Below are 21,309 nucleotides of genomic sequence, written 5' to 3' on the forward strand. Positions count from 1 at the left end.
TTTATCTTTGCTTTGACATTTTTGATACAGGGACATTTCATAAAGATATCAAACTTGGGTTTGAAGATGTGAGTGACACACATTGTCTGTGCGTCTTGTGATATTGATTTCAAGAATGATATGATTGTAGTGATCCTCAGCCAATTAATTCTCTTGTTATCAGTTTCAAGTCTCCCAAACATATCAGCCCAGGCTTCATTGAGCTCTCAATGTCAGTACACAAGCAAGCATTGTATCGATTTTCTGACCACGATTATCACCAAGATTAACATAGAACTAAAGATGGATTATTACACTTACTAAGACTTGTATCGATTTTCTGACCGCAATTATCACCAAGATTAACAGTCGATTGAGCACCAAGAACACCAACAAAAACCCTACCAATTGCAAGGTTCGTGATTTGGGAAAATTTGGTTAAAGCCATGTTTAACTTTGTTGCTCATTATAAGGACTGGGATATTGGGGTTTAACGGTTGGAAATTAAGGGCACTCTTGTCCTTTCATGCTTTTAAGGGCAGTATGATCTTTTATAATAATTCAACAAATTTTAACGGCTAATTCTCACCGGACCTTAGTCGGACGAGGCGATCTGCAACTTTTTTGTTGCATAATTAAGGGGGTTTCTTGCATTTTTGATAGTACAAGAAATTAGTTGCAGGTTTTCTCATAGTACATGAAAGTTTTTTTTTGCATTTTACCCTTAAATAAATTAAAAGGTGTGTGTTTTTCACATATTTGGACCTATAATTTGTTTTACCCATTTTTGGACCTTATGAGATTTTACACGAAAGATTGATTGATATAAAGCAACCTTCCTAGCCTAGCTTTGTGCATGAGTGTGCCTCACGGAAAATTCAATAATGTATACTTTATGACCCCATCATATGGGCCATATTGGAGCACGAAGACTTGACAAAAACAGCTAGCTGCCAATACCTCATGAAAATTTTCAATCCATGCCAAAAGATAGTTTGATCTCAACTTCATAGAAGTTGCATTTGGTTGGGACTTGGAAAAAGATAATATGGCATTGAAACAACTTCACTATCACATGTGCTTTTAAAATAAAATTTTGACCATGCTTTAAACGAATAAGCTAGGTTAAGTTATAAAGAAAATGTCAACTAGTTCACTTTAATTAGAGGATTGAAATGGATGTAAATTAAAATGACTGTGAGTCATTTTAAGTTTCTTATGGGCTGTTTGGTATGCGTTTTTTTTTTAATTTTTTTTTTTTATCAGATACTCTAACAGTGAATTTTAAAAAAAAAAAATACTTTTGTTAAAAACGATTTTACTTTGTATGGTGCTAAAACGTTTCGTGAATAGTAGTCAAAAATCAAACAACCAATTTGAAGTTTTTATATGTTTCCGCACTAAAGTTTGGTACTATAGCGATGAATACTAATTTTTTTTATTATTATTTTATTTTACTCTTAAATGATATTTTTAAACTAACTATTGTATTTTTTAAACTTGCAACACTTTTTTACCAAATATATTTTTTTGTTTTTGCTTCCAAAAATCTTGCAATAAATGAATGTTACTAAATATGCTTCCAATTACTATTCAAAATACTACACAACGAAACACTTATTTTGTTTCCAGTTAAAACAAAACGCGTAGTAAATAGGTCATTATAAAATATAGTAGGTGGAGTTATTTACTCTCTAACTCAAGAGAAAGAAATAGACACATTTCTTATAATTGGAAACTAGATCACTCTCTCTTTCTAAAACTTTATTTGTCCCAGAAATAATTGTTCATGGAAGTGGGTAATTAATCGTAGTAAACCTGAGTATTTAAAAGCACCATGACAAAGACAGATATATAGAAAGAGATGAAGGTTAGGTGTAAAAAATGAAAAAGTCAATTAATATAACAAATATAGATTTTTCAACCAAAAAAAAAAAAACATTGCAAATTTATATACTAAATCAATGACTAGTATGAGAAATATATATATATATATATATATTTTATTAATATGTATGAAAATTATAAATATTTGATCGATATAAGAACTAAAATACTGTTTAGTAATATTTTCATAGAATACAGTTGAAGTTCTTTATATTTTGAATCGATCCATGAAAATTACACATATTAATCTCATTCAGGACAATACTTGCCTACTCATTGGTGAGAAGATCATCCTTACTGACAGTTGATATGGTCCAATCACAAATGCACAAATAGTTTGTAATTACAAAATTTGTAAAGTGATAAATAAGATAATCTCCAGCAGTCTGTTAAAACATCTTTTGTGTAAAATATACACTGCTACGTATAATGTATTAAAAATATATATTCCCAGCAGTCTGTTAAGATACACAAATGTATAAAATTGTTATGAATTTTACACAACCTTTTTAAACAGTCACATCAGCATAGTTCATTTCTCCTCTCTATTTCTTGTTCCATTAACGAATCAATCCTATATTAAGTAGGTTTATACAAGTTATATGGGACACGTGGTTGGTTGTTATTAATAGGTACATTTTTACACAAAAAAGTATAAAATAATGGCTGGAGGTAAAAATAAGTAGTCCAAATTTTTTTATGTAAATCTAGTATGACACATCATATTTACACAAATATATATATATATAGACACACAACCGCTGGAGATGGTATAAAGAAATCAGAAAGGATGTTTGAATTTATTCCAAAAAAGTTATTGTCACTTTACTGATTTTGTAATTATGAATTATTTGTGCATTTCTGACTGGACTATATCAGCAGTTAGTAGAGATGACCTACTCACCAATGAGTAAGTAAGTTTTAAATAATTTAAAAATAAATTGATAAATTTTATCAATTCAGTGAGTTTTTTAATTCTATTAGAGTTTTAGGCACTATAGTGAGGAGTTTTATGATTTTAACTTATAAAATAAAGGGAAAATTACATATAAATGGAGTTAAAGTTTCATATTTACTTAGAGACTGAGTCAAAGTTCCATATTTCTCTAAAATGGATTGCTGAGGTGGCACATGGTTTTTTACTGTTTAGAAAATTGTGGTGCCTAAAATGCCCTTCACTAACAAAAAAGTAGTACCTTCAGTTCAAAAAAGTAGTACCTTCAGTTCAAAAAAGTAGTACCTTCGAAGAAAAAGTAGTACCTTCGCGGGTGTTTAAAAAACATGGTACCTGGACACCAAAAAGTAGTACCTTCAGTTCAAAAAAGTAGTACCTTCGAAGAAAAAGTAGTACCTTCGCGGAAGGGTATTTTAGGCACCACAATTTCTAAACAGTAAAAAACCATGTGCCACCTCAGCAATCCATTTTAGAGAAATATGGAACTTTGACTTAGCCTCTAAGTAAATATGGAACTTTGACTCCATTTATATGTAATTTTCCCTAAAATAAAGTGTGGTACAGTGATATTACAAACCGACAGGCATTGAGGGAGTCCATCTTTATATAAAAATTGATTGATTTGTGACTGAAGAGTAAAAAGAATAAAAAGTAAGGGAAAAATCACAAATCCCTCTTATAAATTTATTTTCGTTCAAAAATTCTCCATAAAAATTAAACATCCCCTAAACTATAAAACAAAAAAGTCATCAATTACCCTCAAATCAATATAAAATGACAAAATTATCCTTACAATTTAATTATTAAATTTAAAACTTATAATATTATTATAGTTCACAAAAATACTCCACACCCCTCTCTAAAACTCTCACCACACCCATTGCGTGGGTGTACCTAGTGCTGGAGCTTGACCGGAGATCCGGATTTTGGTGGGTTTTCTGGCGGGTCGAGTTACCAGAGATTGCAGAAGAGCCGCCCACTGAACGCCTTGAACGATCTTAAAATCCACGATGTGAATCTTCGTTTGCTCTCTCAGTGGCTTCGAGGATTGCTTGGTTCGCTGTCACCACCGACGCTTGCTGCACCCAACTATTGGACGACGATGACCCTCCGTCGCAACCGCCACTTGCTTCCACCAACTTCAAAAATGTGCACTTAATGGAGTATGCAACTATCCAGATTCATTAATACAACTATTTCCAACTTCTAACCTAAGACAATATAACGTGATGTGCGAATATATATATATATATATATATATAGTTCTGTTCCACACCAAGTATACAAAGATTGGTCCAAAAGTTAAAAAAAACAAACGTGTTACATTTAAGGATCTCATTCAGGCCTTTCAGTTCAGGTCTCCATAGATTTTCCACATGGGTCTTTTCAGACGAACGAAAGTTTTCTTTTTTTCATCATCATCAGAGGCCAGAAAGAAATACCTTAATGCTCACTTAAAAACATAACAAAACCCAGATCAATTCGAAAATACATTTAAGAGCGTCAAAACTAAATTTACAAAAATTAAGGAAATTTAAACTCCGATTCTTACTATCAGTTGACTATAAGGCGTCAATTGCTTCGTTTGATAGGAAATCAGAAACAAAAATAAACATGAAATTCGATTTCTAAATAGGAGTGCAGATTATGAACATAAACACATAGATATAGTTAAATATTTATATGGTTTCAGTCCAAAAACTTAAAGGAAATAAGCAAAAACGAAAAAGCTATACAATTTATAAGAATCGGAAGTGTCTCTTCAGTTCAGGTCTCCAAAAACATTCCGCATGAAATTATCGTCAGAAGAACGAAAGTTTTCTTATTGATCATCACAAGAGACAAAACCACCGTACTAATCCAGAAGCAAAGACACGCAAAAGAAAATAGCAAGAGAAAACGAAGTGAGAGATCCATACCTTACCCTGATCTCTGATGGGCAACACAGACGAGCATAGTCGTCTAAGAGTTTTAGAAAGAGGTGGGGGGTATTTTTGTAATCTTATAATAATATTATATGTTTTAATTTGAGGTAGCCGATATTCGTACTTCATTTTTGTATAATTACACTTCATTTTTTATTTTATTTTAAAAAAAATGACAATAAGGCCTTTAAATTCATTAATGCATCCTTTCTCATTTTATAATACCAAATCAACCCCTTTTCACTATAAATGTTTTCTTCTTACCTTATTTACTTTCTTTACTTTTTTTTCTTTTTTCACAAAATTCATAGTCTTTTAATTTTATTGTTAGAATAATTAGGACTTCCTTTATCAACAAGTCTAACATAAAATTAAATAGTCAAATAAATTCTAAATAAAATTTTAAAAATCTCATCAAGGAAAAAAAAAAATCAAACTAAACTCAAAGCATAAAATAAAAAATTAAAAAAATGTCATTCCCATCACCATCCAAATTAATTCTTAAAAATCACATTAGAAAAAAAAAAAATCTAAACGTAAACTCAAAGCATAAAACAGAAGAGAAAAATAAAATAAAAAACAAATTACCATTCCATCACTATTATCATCAAAGGAGTTTAATAGTTTATGAAATTTTAATAGTTATTCAATATTTTTTTATGCTAACAAGATCAATTACATTGTTCTTTAACTCTTTTATTTTTTCATTTGTGAAATATTTCATTATTACCTATAAAGATCAATATCAAACCCTAATGAGAGAGATAATAGAAAGTTAATACAAAATATATAAAGAGTTTAAAAAAGGAAGGATGCAAGAGAAAAAGAGAGATTAACAAAAAAAACGTAAGATACCAAAAACGTTAATGGGAAAGAGGGGGGGACAAAAAATCTTACCACAATTGAAAAGAGTAATTGTGATATTTGAGAAAAATAATTATTAATTTTTAAAGTTAAGGTTAGAGATGTCATTTCCTTTAAGATTATAATGCAATAATATAAAAGTGGAGTGCGAATAACTCCTCCCTGTTTAATTATTAAATTATTAAGGTAATTTTGTCATTTTATACTTATTTGGGAGTAACTTGGTGACCTCTTCTTATGGTTCAGGGTGTTTAAATAATAGTATAGGAGGTTTTTGTAATTTTTCCCCTAGAAAGTTAATAATTGTATCTCTCAAAGACTTAATAATTGGTCTCTCAACCAAAACAAAGTAACGGACTCAACGTGAAGTCCGTGGAGAGAGGAGAAAAAAATGCGTGTCTTGGACCACACAGTTCAACTAATCACAGGACACATAAATAAATAATAATTATAAATAAATTTGACATATTTATTTTAGTGCCAGGTAATTATTGTGTGAAAGCAAAGACAGGTTGCAACTTGTCTCTTTGAAATTCAGTGGAAAAAAATAAAGAAATGAGTTTTTTTTTTTTTTTTTTTTTTTTTTTTTTTTTTTTTTTGCAGAATTAAGTTAATAGATAAAATAAGAATGTTAAATAAAAAAGCACCATTTCCATATCAACAATATAATTTTCATAGGCAGTATGGGAAACAAAAAATTTTATTACGTTTCTTTTTTTCATCTATTCAAATTCTAAAAAAAATTAAAAAATTTCTCTTTCCTTTATTTTCTACTTGATTCTACCTAATCAAACCAAACCAAACCTATAGTTAACTATTAAAAATTATTAGGTTATTTATTTATCGCCTTAGTGCACTAACACGCTCTAATTTCGAAACGTTGGCTGATGGAGATGAAGGATTAACTGTCGGTAAAATAAAATTACATAAATATTGGTAATAAGAAAATAGAATTAGAAGAAAAATAGAAAATAGATAGAATGTCATGAGACACAATATCTGCTTACTAAATTTAATAATTATCTTTTTGTAATGTTGATTAGTATGGGGGCTAACAGATTATTGTGAGTAAAGTAGTAAACGGATGATATGTCAAAGGAAGTAACGATTGATTTCATTCACACGCGGAATTAACTAAAATTAATATATGTATATATATAATAATATATCGTTTTATTATTTTTTAGCATATATCTGTGTTCTATATATGTTAAAAAATTCACCCACCTGTCACTATATTGGTGAGACAAAACAGTGATTGAAGAACAAATGCTCATGTGATTCTGGCCGAGCTTGGCATAGAACACGTAGGTTCTCGTGATGGGCCATTGATTTGTTATCCAATGTAGGGAGCCTGGATTGCACTATCAGCCCTAGATTGAACTTCATACAAGGGATTGCTGACGATTTTCATACCCGATTGTGCCTTTGAACTGAAAGTAGTTGACCTGTTAGTTGAGCTCATGTGTACTTGAGGCTGCAATACATTGTGGGAAAGACAAAGATAAGTTTATTATAAAACTCTTCACTAAGATGTCAATACTAAATCCATCATCGGTGAGAATTTGGCTTGGAAATCTTGTGCTCAAAGAACCCCCTGGTGCTCAATTATTCAACCAGAAATATATATATATATATATATATTGAGATGTATGGTATCATGCAGTTTGTATTGTGTCATATCATATCTGTGTTCTGCTTTCTTTTCTTTTCTATTTTTCCTTTAAGATTTAATGTACTGTTTATATTGTGTCGTATCATGCTTCCTAGTTAACATTCATTCTATCTCTGGCCATAGAAACAATGAAGCAAAACTCCAATTGTAAAATTATCATTGCTCAACATGAGTGGTACACCTAACTGTTGTAAACAATGGTGGTGCCAAGGGTCACATAACAGTACCAGATTGGCAATGTTATGAACATTACAAGAAGATGATCATTAAATCTAGTAGGACGATATTGTGGGGGACTTATGACAATTTATTTATTTTCTTTTTTCTTTTAATTCAATTTTCTTATTACGGGTATTTATGTAATTTTCTTCATCCCTTAACTGCATTAATCTTCCATCAGTCAAAATAGGATAAGTTGCAACAGGAAATATTGTCCAACTATTTAAAACTAGAGGGGGTTTACTACACTAACATACAGTTAGCTCAATAAAAATATGGGGTAAAACCAGATAATCCCTCTCTGGTATCATTTTTATGCACAAAACTTCCCACTAAAATTAAACACTCCCTCAACTATAAAAAGGTTATCACATTGCTCCATTTCCGTTAAAATGTCACTTGCTCTTGTTTAATTATTTTATGCCAAAATGCCCCTCAAGCCAACACGTGACTTGCACAAGCACTTGGTTAAGGTCTTCATGCCTAAAATACCCTCATCTCTTCCTTTCCCTTCTCATCAAGGGTGTCAAAATTTTTTTTTTCTTTGGGCAATATTAAGGTGTTTGGATCTCTGTAGTGACTCTCTCTTCTTCTATTTTATTTTCCATGGGTAACATTAGATGTTTTTGGGTCTCTGTAGCTGAAGTCCCTAACAGATATTTATAAATGTAAGGGTTATGCGTCACTCTCCCACAATCCCTAAAATTAGTTTTAGAAAAAAAAAAAAAAAAAAAAAAAAAACATTCCCTATAACTCTCTGCAAACCTTACTTTTCGCCATGGCCGAAGTTGCCGATAAAGTCAAGCTCGGGTTCAAGTGCCCGGAGATGTACAAGGCCAACCTCGCCGACACCATCGATCCCCCGTACGACTGCCATGTGTTCCTTTGCTACGGTAGTTACAAGACCTGACCAACCTTGCCGGCACCATCCATCCCCGTACAACAGGAGGTCGTCGCCGGTGACGACCTTAGTGGTCGCTAGCAACGATCTCGCTGGTTGCCGGAATAGTCACCTCACTGGTCCATACCTCAAATTCGCTCACTCGCAGTGAATCGAGCCATCCTCAAAGCATTTGCAGGAGCGAAAGGGTTCACGCCATACCCTTAAGTAAGTCTTCTTCATCCACTCGTTCAGTACTGCTCCCCCGGTACTAATTAATCATCTACACCGATTCCATTACAATCTATATCTATACACACATATATATATATATATGTATGAATCATGTGATTGATGAGTAGTGTGTTGATATATAAATTGATACATGAGTGGTTAATGTTGCTTGGAAAGATGCCATTGTTGACTGAAGATAGAGAAGAAGACGAAGAAGAGGAGGTGAGTGTGGAAGTGACTGAAAAAAGACACCATTGTTGGGCCTCTCTCCTCTCTATAAGATGATTTAGTAAGGTTAAATATGTAATTTGCAAAATAATAATTAATACGTTTTTAAATTTCATATTATATATTAAGGTTAAATTTGTCCATTCACACCTATTTAGTAGATTCAAATGAAAATGAGATAACGTGATAATGTTTTTGTAATCGACAGGGTGTTTAATTTTAATAAGAATTTTTTGCACCATAATGTGATTTTACCCCTAAAAATACTATTACTTTCCTAATGAAGTGAAATGAAATTCTATTATTAAAAGTCTTGAGTCTCAACATAAGGGAGTCTTCACATAATGATTGATTTATGACTGAATAAGCAGCCGGGTTGTCCCAAATGATGAATTGTCTTTCTTCCCCAACTTTTTTTTAAGTGTGTTAGCAAATTTATTAAAGGGAAAACCCAAAAAAATAAATAAATAAATAAATAAGTGTGACATTTGATGATAAGAGGCATCATATGATAAATATTTATTAATTATTAAATTAAAATAAATTTTTGAGATATATAAAAAGTCTAATAATGTTTTAAAAAATTCTCAAATCAATGCTTTAACTGGAAGAGATAATGGCTTTTCTGATGATAGATTTCTCTTAATAAATAAATAACAAGAAGTCCTATTATAAAATAAACGTAAGCATTGTAAATGGTAAATCCCGAATCAGCCCTAAGCTATACCAGGGCCCAGCCCATCAACTAGTTGGTTGACAGAGCTAACAAACAGGGCCTTTGGAATCTATGCCAGAGCCCAGCCCATCAACCTATCAAACTTCATGGGTCGTCCAAAACACTTTCGCAGGCTGAGTTTCTAACCTAGAGGCTTCTGTTTTATTTTCTTTCGGGCAAGTTCTAGGCTTTTTTTTTTCTTTTTTTTTTTTACCTAAAAAAATACTTACATCAAGGCTGTATAGAAATGCAAAAACATTTTATATGTTACCATTATCAATTTAATTACATGAATTTGTTATTCTTGTTTCTTTTTAAAGATCTACACTCCCTATATAAAATATTAGTCTAACAATGATCCTATAAAATTTTCTTTTTATCTTATTATTATTTCGTCGCATTAAACACCACTAGTTTGTCTTTCTTTTTTTTTTTTCTTTTTTTTTCTGGTCTTATTATAATTGTATTAATAATATTATTATCTATCTTATCATCCTTTTATATAACTAATCTTAGATCCTAAAAACTGTTATAATTGATATTTTTTTATCATGAAATTTGATGTAACATAATATCCAACTCTTTATTAAATTTACATTCTAAAAAGTATAGAGAAGTAGAGTGCCTATAGTTAGGTGGTCAACTGAAGATAGGGAATTTTTCTGTCCATGTGAGCTTATTTAATTCTTGTAAATATCTTAGATAGTCTTTTGTAATATTCTAAAACTCCACTATAGAATTCTTATTTGTGTAAATCTTGGTCATTGGTTGTAGGCTCTTGCCTTATAAATAGAAGTGAAAGCTGATTTGTCCGACTTAGGACTTACTCTCTGCACATAAATTCTTTTTAATTTTTTTCTTTTTTGCATTAAAATAATTTCAATTTTAGTGAAAGGAAAAAATAATTACGAGTGTAAAACAAAACATCATCAGAACTACAACTAATAATAAGAAGTAAGAGAAAATATTTACTTCATAATAGTACCTTAAGGAAGTCGGGCTTTAACTGCCGTTTTTCTTAAAATGAAAGGAATTCAATATAAAGCTATCGGACATTGAGATTGGTAAATGAAAAAATTGAATAAGATAGAATAAAAAATTATATTTAAGTTCTATTAGATAACATAGTTAGTCAATTATTAAAACTATTGAGCTTACATTTTAAATGTCAAAATAATGGTATTATCAGTTATATATATATATATATATATATAGAATGTCATTGTTTAAAATTTGAATCACATTTCATTTACATAGTACTTTTGCCGCTACTTATTACGCATCTTGGATTTTGAACATCTGTTACAAACATTCTCAGGTCAGTTAGGTTCCTCGACTTCTATTTTCAATGTTAATAAAGCATATAATCTTTCAAAATTACTACAAGAAGTACCTAAATCTATGATGTTATTTTTGAATTAGATTTAAAACCTTTGCACATTTACCCTTCCTCTTACTTCTTAACAAAAACCCTTAATTTTTTGCACAATGTTTTGTCACTATGCAAAAATAAAAAAATTTATTATAAATACAGAATTAGTGAATTTATAATTGAAAGGGGGGGGGGGGGGAAACTATACTTAAATTGAGTTAAGAGTCCTAAATTATAAGGTGGTCCACTTTAAAAGTTTATTTTTTACTTTGGTTGAATTAAGCAAAATAATTACATGTGTACTGAGAATACTTGTCCAGGTCTAAATTGTCCTTCCAACTCTTATTTCAAAATGCCAAATTATTTTTCTTAAATCAATTATGTTACCACTCAAAAAATTCAAAAAAATATTGAACCCACTTTGGAACTCTGTTTGGTCTTGTAGAATTATGGAAAAACTACACATAAGTAGAGTTAGGAGTCTTAAATAACGAAATAGTCTATTTTAAAATTTTATTTTTCAATTTGATTGAATCAAATAAAATAATTACAAATGCATCAAGAATTATTATTAAGCCCTTATTGTAAAATACTAAAATAACCTTCTTTTTTTTTTGGAAGGTAAAATAATCATATATTTCCAAAATACTAAAAAATAAATAAATAAAAACAAACAAACAAACAAAAACTATAACCTTGTTCAATACTCATTGCTGATATTAAGGTGCTAAATTTAGCAAGTGTTAATTACCACCAAAAGTTTGATATATACCAAAGCTGAAATAAAATGTGTTAATTACTTTAAATATAAGTTAAAGAGATGGGAGTCTAAGATAAGGCATTATCAAGAATGTCACATTTACATAATATGGGAAATACTTGTAAGATAAAAGAAAATTATTTAAGAATGAATTTATACTTAGGAAAAAATCTGTAATAGTCGTAGCAAATTTGAATGAATTCTTCGATCTATTTAGTCAAATGATATCCATCTACAAAAGTTTGCATCTTTTTTATTAGACAAGAACCATTCTGTTCTAAGTTAGAATATACGTTTTTATATATATATATATATATAATAGTCACATTCTTGAGTAAAAATCTTAGCATGGTAAAGGATTTGCATCACATTCTTGAACAGTTTGAATTAAATAATAGTCAAAGTAGTTTAAAATTATCTATTTTAATATTATAAAATTATATAATTTTATAAAGGATATTTTGGTAGTTTAGAATTAGAGCTTAGAGTGTATTTTGGACCTTAACAATAGTTTTTAATGCATTTGTAATTATTTTTCTTAATTCAATCAAAATGAAAAATCAACTTTTAAAATTGATCAATTTGTTATTTAGAACCCCCAACTATATCTATGTGTAGTTTTCCATATAATTATTTGGTCTTGTAGAATTATGCTAACGGTATCTGGGCAATCAAAGAAGAATTTCAACTTAAATATTAATATATATAGCTCCTTCCACTTTTAAAAATGAACTAATAAAAACAAGAATGGAACCCACTTCAAACAAATGTTTAATTTGATGACAGAGCAAAACATGTGTAAAGGATACATTGTAATGGCACACTCCACTACATGGTATGATATTTTTCGCTTTGAATTTTGCTTCAAAAGACCATTGTGGTAGCATGTCAATGCCTCTTGTACCAGCCCACAAAGTGGCCACAATCACCCCCTAGGGGCCCAACGCTCTCGTTGGCCACACTTTCAACTAGATCAGTTTCTGATACAATTTGTAATGATTCTCTCCACCACATTATATGATATTGTCCACTTTGAGCCAGAGTTCGTACGATTTTGCTCTTAGATTTTACTTTAAAAGACCTCATACCAATTGAAGTGACATACCTACATATATAGCATTTCCCCTCTTCACACCCAAGTGATGTGGGATTGTGCACTTGTACCTCACCCAATGTGGTACCCTGTCAGTGCCTCTTACACCCGCCTACAAGGTCGCCACATGAAATTATGAGGCTCGGTGGGCGAAAGCAGGCCTGTGAAAGGTAAGGCTCTAGTGCAAGTTACGTGTGCTCATAATTCTCACATCGCCTAGGAAAAGTGAAGTGTTATATATAAGTTCAATACCCTTCTATGACACAACGTGTTCTAGTGGCCTAGTGGTAGGTTAGCTAGGAACAAAGCCTTGAGGGTAGGCACCAAGGTCGGGGTTTTGACTTTTGGCAGGCCTGTTGAAAGAAGACAATATTGTTTGGGGTAGGTGGGCCAGTGTGGGCTGGAAAGTCTCTAATCCGGTAGAGCGAAAAGCAAAGAGTGAAGTGTTATATTTAGGTTTAACACTTTTCTATGACACAACGCATTTTAAAGTTATGATAGCCATGAACCTATCAGGACTCTGGACAAGGCCACAGTTTCAGTTGATACAATAACAGACAATTTGATTCAGAAGACAATAAAAGAAGAAACATGAAAATGCTTAATCATGGCAGTGGATAATCGCACCCCTATACCATGAGACTATTAACATACACACTCCCTTGGGCAATTTTGAAAGAGTAAAAGGCAAAATGGACAAATTCACCAGCTAAGAATAGTTCATGATTGATGTATGAGAAAGAGTGAAGCCTAAAGATATTCTTTATAGCTCCCCCAGACCAGAGACTTTGAAGCCCACACTGGCCTACCCACCCTAGACAATATTGTTTCTGAGTAGGGGCTCAAAGAGGACAATATTGCCTGGGGTGGGTGGCCAGTGTGGGCTGAAAGGTCTCTGGTCCGGGGGAGCTAAAAGTGAATAATATTATTTCTGAGCAAGGTGAGGGCTCTTCCATACATCCTCTCAATTTTACTTCTTCAATTTTCTTTTTTCTATTTTGCAGTATGACAATCACCTAACTTTATAAGTGTTTTTTTGGTAGTTGAAGAGTTTATTTGATATACTAAAATTTCCAACAAATTATTAGACGAATTATCAATCAAATAATGTCCATTACTGTATACTATATATCAACCATATTGTGCATTTGATTTGTTTCAATTCCAAATTTTCCAAGTTCATACCCTTTCATAATTTGCAAGAATTTTTTGTATTTTACATTACGTACTTCTACAAAGTAATAATTTTCCCTTGTATTAAAGATCGAATCTTTTTCTTCTTCTTCCTTAAGCAAAACTTAATGCAATAGTCAACAGTTATGGCGTTTGAGTTTGCATACAAGCCAAGCCATATTCTAGAATTTGAGATCTTGAGTATTGGTTTTGATATTTTCTTGAATTTTTTTTAACCAAACAAAGTTTGAGAATGGGTTTGATATTTTTTTGAATTTCTTGAGTTAAAGGATTTATTTGAGTCAAGAAGCATAATTTGGTATTTTAAAATAAGATCGTGGACGGCATTTTGGACCTAAAAAATGATTCTCAATATATATGTAATTATTTCACTTAATTCAATCAGAGTAAAAAAAAAAAAAAAAAAAAAAAAAAAAAAAAAAAAAAAAACTTGGGTTAATTTCACTAACATACCCTCATGTTTGGCCAAATATTATCCCCAAATATTATCCTCAAATATTTTTCGAAATTAACTATTACTCAGACCCCAATTTACTTTTCCGTTGCTTTTTCCATTAAAAAGGTGCAAAATGACAATTTATCCCTATTTTTAAAATCTATTTTAATCCAAAATATCAAAAGCCTGAAATAACTAAATTGCCCTCATTTATTACTCTGTCACCCTCAAAACTCTTCATATCACTATTTTCTCCGTAAATATATATATATATTTTGGTGCACATGATGAGAAATATATATATGAGGAATAATTTTAAAAAATAATTATAAATTTATAATTATAATTTAGTTGGTTTTAAAAAATAATTATAAATTTATAATTTATAACTATAATTTGGGTTGGTTTTAAAAATGATATATATATGGATGAAATCATGACAATAATAATAATAATAATAATAATAATAATAATAATAAAAGTAAATAAATAAAAATAAGTCATAAATTAAGTGAATATAACTGAGTATTCTTAGGGACTCAATTATTGTTTACATGTGCTATATCATGTTGTTCAAGCAGTGTTGAAATATAAATTTTTAACAATTAGGTTTCTCAATCTGCTATTAGCTTTGTGTTTGAAGGAATGAGAAGGTTTGCTTGACGCGGTGAGAGAAGAGAGAAAATAAATAAATAAATTGCCTGAAGAATAATCTGTTAAGGGGTAATTTCGTCAAAAAAAATTTCTCAGACAACCACTTAATCGGACATCAGTTAAAAACACTCCCTTGAGATAGTTGGTGGGGATTTTTTTGCCAAATAAATTCATAAAAGAATTATTCACAATTGAGTAATAGTAAAGGGTATTTTTTTTTTTGCAATTCTCCCAAAAATAATTTTAAATTTATATAATGAAGATCAAAGGGTATTCAAGTCATTTCAACTCTTTTTTAAGGTAACATATAATTAAAACTTAGAAAGGTAATAATGTCATTTTATATGTAAAAAGGTATTTGACATATTATAAAAGTAATTTTTGAAGTGTAAGTGAAAAATGAATCAAAAATTTATTATAAGAGTAATAATTGTTTTTAAAAAATATTTCAATGTGATATTCAGTAAAAAAAAAAAAAAAAAAAAAAAGAAAAAAAGAAAGAAAGAAAGTAACGCAATAAATTTTTAAACCAGGCCACTTTATAATTTAGGGAAAATTACATATAAATGGAGTTAAAGTTTCATATTTACTTAGAGACTGAGTCAAAGTTCCATATTTCTCTAAAATGGATTGCTGAGGTGGCACATGGTTTTTTACTGTTTAAAAAATTGTGGTGCCTAAAATGCCCTTCCCTAACAAAAAAGTAGTACCTTCAGTTCAAAAAAGTAGTACCTTCAGTTCAAAAAAGTAGTACCTCTGGAGAAAAAGTAGTACCTTCGCGGGTGTTTAAAAAACATGATACCTGGACACCAAAAAGTAGTATCTTCAGTTCAAAAAAGTGGTACCTTTGAAGAAAAAGTAGTACCTTCACGGAAGGGTATTTTAGGCACCACAATTTCTAAACAGTAAAAAATCATGTGCCACCTCAGCAATCCATTTTAGAGAAATATGAAACTTTGACTCAGCCTCTAAGTAAATATGAAACTTTGCCTCCATTTATATGTAATTTTTCCTATAATTTAAGCCTTGCGATATATAGAATGGAGTGAGAACTCGGAACATGGAAGCGTAGCCATTGAATTATGTGACGTAGATTCCAACAACCAGCGTGTTTAGGATTAGCCGCAAATGTCCTAGCATCTTGCGACACACCGCAAAATTAGCAATAGACAACAAGCGCTAATTGAGGTGCCTTAAATAGCCACAGCTGTAATCCAATCACATCACGTGAATCACCGTCCCCACCTTCTCCCACTCTCTCTTTCTCACCAAAACCAAACGTAGACGCAGAGAGAGAAACACCCAAACCCCTAACCCCTAACCCCTTCCCCCAAAACCAACACCAACCCCTCCACACACACACACACACACACACACACATACACTACACCCTACACTACACTTTGAAATTGTTCACCAATGGCTTCTTCACATCTGCCAACACTCGTCACTCTCTGTCTCATCGTCCTCCTCCTCCTCGCATCCACGTGCATTCCACGTGCCCAAGCTCAGCTCGACTCGGGCGGCATCCAACTCACGACGGACGCTCTGGACTGGCCGTCGTCGGCGACGGATCTCTACGAGGACGACGAGTTCGGAGACAATGCCGGAGACTCTACCGGCGCGATTGGCCGTAGATCGCTGTTCTGGCTAACAGTGCGGCACTACTACATTTCGTACGGTGCTCTGTCGGCCAACAGAGTGCCATGCCCGCCTCGCTCCGGTAGGTCCTACTACACCCACAACTGTTACAGAGCCACAGGCCCAGTTCACCCTTACACCAGAGGCTGCTCTGCAATCACCCGTTGCAGGAGATGAACAATTGGGTTAGGGTTTTCTCTTCTATATATATATTCATATTTTTGTTTTTTGTTGGTTTGGTATTTCTTGCAGATCTGTGCTATTAGAGTACTTAGACTAATTCGGTAATTTCTTCATTATTGCTATTATGTTGTGGGACTATTTATAAATTTGTCTCTTATCTGTGTAAACATTTTGTTTATATAGGCTTGTATAATTGTATTTTTTTGAAATAGTATCCTTTGTTTCTACAATAATAACATTACTCACAAAAATATATATATATATATATATATATATATATATTGAATTGATAAATTAGACTAAATTAAAAAGTTTGGTATTGTCCCATTCTATAATGGAATGGTTCGGTTCCAATTTTAAAAATTAAAGTAACTTGATTATGGTTTGAGATTCAAAACCATCCAACCAAACTTTAGTAATTAATGCACTTGTTCAATTTTGATGCTTAGAGAATATAACTTCCCATACACTACAATACATATCATCTACATAGGATCATCATATATATAGATATATATATATTAAAATTTGATTTTTGATTTATTATATATATATATATATATATATATATATATATATGAAAGTCCAAAATTAAAATTGTAGAATTGAACTGAACCAAACCGATCACATATTTTTGGAATCGTTAAGATCGGTTTGGTTCTTTCATCTAGAATTGGATTAAACCGAACCTTGTGCACCAAAATAGACTGTGATTTCTCTCATGTGTGTGAATGTCGTTAATTGAACAGTTCGATCTTACTATATATATATATATATACACACACACGGTTTGGGATTCAAAACTATTCAACCAAACCGAACTGAGCTGTTAGTAATCAATACACCTGTTCAAATTTGATTATTAGAGAATATAACTTGCCATACACTATAATACATAGGATCATTCGTATATATATATTTATATATATTAAAATTTGATTTTTCATTTTATTCATATATATGTATATGCGCGCGCGCACATATATATATATATAGGAAAATTCAAAATCGTTGAATCGAACTAAACCAAACAGATCATTATGGTTTAATTCCGTTCCATTCTAACGGTTCGATTCTTATGTTTTTAGAACCGCTAAGATTAATTTGGTTCTATTCATTCAGAATCAAATCGGACCGAAATGAACCTTATGCACCCCTACCTGAAACCTGCTTTCTCTCACGTGTGTACATGGTTAATTGACCGGTATAGATTTTTAGCCCCTTGAATTGTTCTAATATGTCAGTTGTTATATATCAAGATAATGCTAAAATGCTCTTTGGACTTGGCTCTCAAACTTTCTTTTTCTTACCCTTTTATCTGTCAATTTTATTTATTTATTTATTTTTGAAAGTTTGAACTTGTTAGATGGGGCTTCATCAGTCTATGTTCCTTTAGAATGGTTTGTAACTTTGTATCCTGTTCAAATTAGCCCAATGATTGTGACTTGTCTCCAAAATTAATTTTGTATCATAATTTTCATATCAAAATAAAATTTCAAATCATTGTCCCCACTTATAAGTGTAATATTATTATAAAATAATTATTTGGTAAGAACATATGTTATGTTGTAAAAGTTTCGAATTCTCCAGGAACAACATCACACTAAAATTAGCCATTTCAGGTACGTGGAGTTGATTATTATTAGTGATTATTATATAATGTTTGGTGGTTATTTAATTTCAACGTGGACAAACCACGTCTTTTCCTCTACTGCAACTGTACCTTTTAGATTAGAGTAAGTCGCTCAATCTATGAAGTGTATATATATATATATATATCTGAATATTTCATAAAAGGAACGAGAAAGAGCATTCAATATAGAAAACGATGATGTGGATCTTGTAGAGCTGCATAAGCTTCTTTGGTATTATGTAGAAAACCTTAGAACTGTATAGTAGTAGCCTTGTAAATGTCTTAGATATTTATTAATTCGGATCATTTTAGAACTCCATTCTAAAATTCTTCCCAGGTATGCTACAATATACTTGTGTAGACACTTAAGCCTATATACACAGAGAGAGAGGTGGTAGGCTCATATACAATATTTATAGAAAAACATAAAAATATCTTAAGCTTAGCCTAACACATCCAAAACACCTGCAACCCTTACACCTGCTGCTATCATTTTCTGCAACATACACATCATTTTCTGCAACATACACATGTAACTCTGAACTGTTGCTCTCATTTTCTGCAACATACATATGTAATTCTCATTTTCTGCAAAACTTTCATTTTTAAATAGAGAATACGTCAGATATTAATAGAGTGGTTTGTATTTCACTAACCCATTTTGAGTATTAGTATTTACAACACAAATAAAAAAACTGTGATCCAACTCTCTAACACAAACCAATCAGGTCCCTTATTGACCATCAAACACTTTAGTCTCTCCGTTGGTGAAGTAAAAAGTAATCGAGGGCTGAATATGTTCGGCCTTACGTACTGTTCTCCAACCCTTTGACACAGACCAATCAGGTGCCTGATTCGTCTTCAGCCACCGCAGTCTCTTTGCCGGTGAAATTAAAGATAACTTTAATTCATGTGGAGACAATTGTTCGGAATGGTCAGACTCCGACGACAAATCAAGAGTTTCTGAAGAGTTTAGACACGCCCAATCACGAAAATCGAATGGATTTGTGGGAGAGGGACGATTACTTTCATCATCCTTATCGGTGATGAAAGGATGATTTAGAAGCATCTCAGCCGTCCATCGATTTCTGGGGTCTTTCACGAAACACTTTCTGAGAAAATCTCTTCCTTCTGATGATAAATTTGTAGGAATCTTAGGCACCTCGTCACCGATCCCAATCCTCAACCATAGTTCCCACATGCCACCATCCAGTTGATGAATCCACGCTGTCTTTCCAGTCGCCATCTCCGCCACCACACACCCAAGTGCCCATATATCTGCAGGTGGCTCCTGCTCACCGCCCATCACCATCTCTGGTGACATATAAAGAGGCGTACCTCTCACTTCAAAATTCTCACTCTTCATTCCAGCTTTCTTCGCCATACCAAAGTCTGCAATTTTTAGCACATCTTCTCCATCACGTTGATTAGAACAAAACAATAGACAATTCTGTAACTTTATGTCACAGTGAACATAACCATGATTGTGAATATAGTGTAGGGCTTTGACTATAGATTTCGTAAACCGCCTTACATCATATTCTGGCAACCCGTTGTTACCGGAATTTCGCAGCTTACCAGCTAAATCTCCTGCAGAAGCATACTCTAAGAGTAGGTTATACAATTTTTCACCCTTTTCAAAGCTCAAATTCTTACCAAAACACCTAATAATATCTGGGCATTGGTTGAGCTCTTCGAGTATTGACTTCTCATTCAGGAGAAAAGCAGAGTGCAAAACCCCACAAGATTTCACAGCCATTAATGGTGGAGTTTGAGAACTCTGACTTCTAGGTATGGCTAAATTGACAGTGGCAAAGTTTCCCTTACCAACTATTTCACCACGGACCCAATCCATGGACATACTAGAGCCTGCTTGAATTTTTGGGTGAGGTTCTCTGTTTTTGTTTTTTATTTGAAGACGGAGAGTTACAATGAGTCTTTCTTGGCAGACATATCTTGTATAAAGGGAGGTTTTAGTTTATTTTTTGATTCGGTGGTTATATATAGTTATATATATTGATTTTATAACTGAAGGACGTGAGACTGAAGGATATCCACTAACAAGTGAGCTGAAAATAATACGGTGGGGATTATAAAGATTTTAGAGTCGCACGGGAATTGGATTATGATAGTTTAGGGTTGAGTTGTTAATTACTTAATTAGGATTAAAATGACATTTATTAGGTTATGGATACGATGAATCAACAATTAATTTAAAATGTTAGGTTGGAATAAGCATTGAGTATCTCGAATTGTGAAGCATTCGATATATTACCGTTGTTATTATAGTCAGATCAGTCTTTCATTTGGTGTCCAGGTACTACTCACTTGAAAGATGATATCAGTTAAATGCGATTTAAACATAGAATAGGTCCTATCACAAGCCACCAAATTTCTAGATTCATAATTTGAAAGATGAGTTTTGTGGACTATGTAATTCAACTTGGACCACTTGGTGCACTTGCTGCATCATTTGATATATGGTTATACCATATCTGAAAATAGACTTGGTTAACTTTTGGCAACAAATATAGATGTGTTTAACCAAAAAAAAAAAAAAAAATACAAACAAACAAACAAGCAAACAAATATAGATGTCTCCATCAAATAAGTGGAAAATTGATTGGGTAAAAGATTCAAGTGAGATCCATCAAAGAAACTTACTTTAAGTTTGTGAGAAATGGCGGCTTGAATGGTTAGATGTGATTTTCCACCTTTTTTTTAGTCTTGATTAATAATTAATATATAAATAATTATTTTTTTATTAGTTATAAGATATATA

The 21,309-nt window shown here is 31.9% G+C and overlaps 2 protein-coding genes and 2 non-coding genes across 4 annotated transcripts; 1 reads left to right on the forward strand and 3 right to left on the reverse strand.

Annotated features, from left to right (window-relative positions):
* Positions 1-4,163: 4,163 nt before the first annotated feature.
* On the reverse strand, positions 4,164-4,250 carry LOC132268037 (small nucleolar RNA Z159/U59). The gene has a single exon (XR_009469179.1). It is a non-coding gene; the product is annotated as a small nucleolar RNA Z159/U59 (small nucleolar RNA).
* A 327-nt stretch (positions 4,251-4,577) lies between these two features.
* LOC132268036 (small nucleolar RNA Z159/U59) lies at positions 4,578-4,664 on the reverse strand. Its single transcript, XR_009469178.1, has one exon. It is a non-coding gene; the product is annotated as a small nucleolar RNA Z159/U59 (small nucleolar RNA).
* An 11,637-nt stretch (positions 4,665-16,301) lies between these two features.
* Positions 16,302-17,105, forward strand: LOC132267617 (protein RALF-like 34). The gene has a single exon (XM_059768752.1). The coding sequence runs from the start codon at positions 16,490-16,492 to the stop codon at positions 16,886-16,888; it is 399 nt and encodes a 132-aa protein (XP_059624735.1). The 5' UTR covers positions 16,302-16,489; the 3' UTR covers positions 16,889-17,105.
* A 2,155-nt stretch (positions 17,106-19,260) lies between these two features.
* Positions 19,261-20,382, reverse strand: LOC132316522 (mitogen-activated protein kinase kinase kinase 20-like). Its single transcript, XM_059814996.1, has one exon. It carries the CDS (start codon positions 20,380-20,382, stop codon positions 19,261-19,263), a length of 1,122 nt encoding a protein of 373 aa, XP_059670979.1.
* Positions 20,383-21,309: the final 927 nt, after the last annotated feature.

This window comes from Cornus florida, unplaced genomic scaffold, assembly GCF_030987335.1.
Source record: "Cornus florida cultivar Cherokee Brave unplaced genomic scaffold, ASM3098733v1 CherokeeBrave_3.0.0_Hap2_Chr07, whole genome shotgun sequence".
NCBI classification, from domain to species: Eukaryota; Viridiplantae; Streptophyta; class Magnoliopsida; order Cornales; family Cornaceae; genus Cornus; species Cornus florida.

Coding starts and splice junctions, on each gene's coding strand:
- LOC132267617 (XM_059768752.1), top strand. CDS start 16,490: ATGGCTTCTTCACATCTGCCAACACTCGTCACTCTCTGTCTCATCGTC.
- LOC132316522 (XM_059814996.1), bottom strand. CDS start 20,382: ATGGATTGGGTCCGTGGTGAAATAGTTGGTAAGGGAAACTTTGCCACT.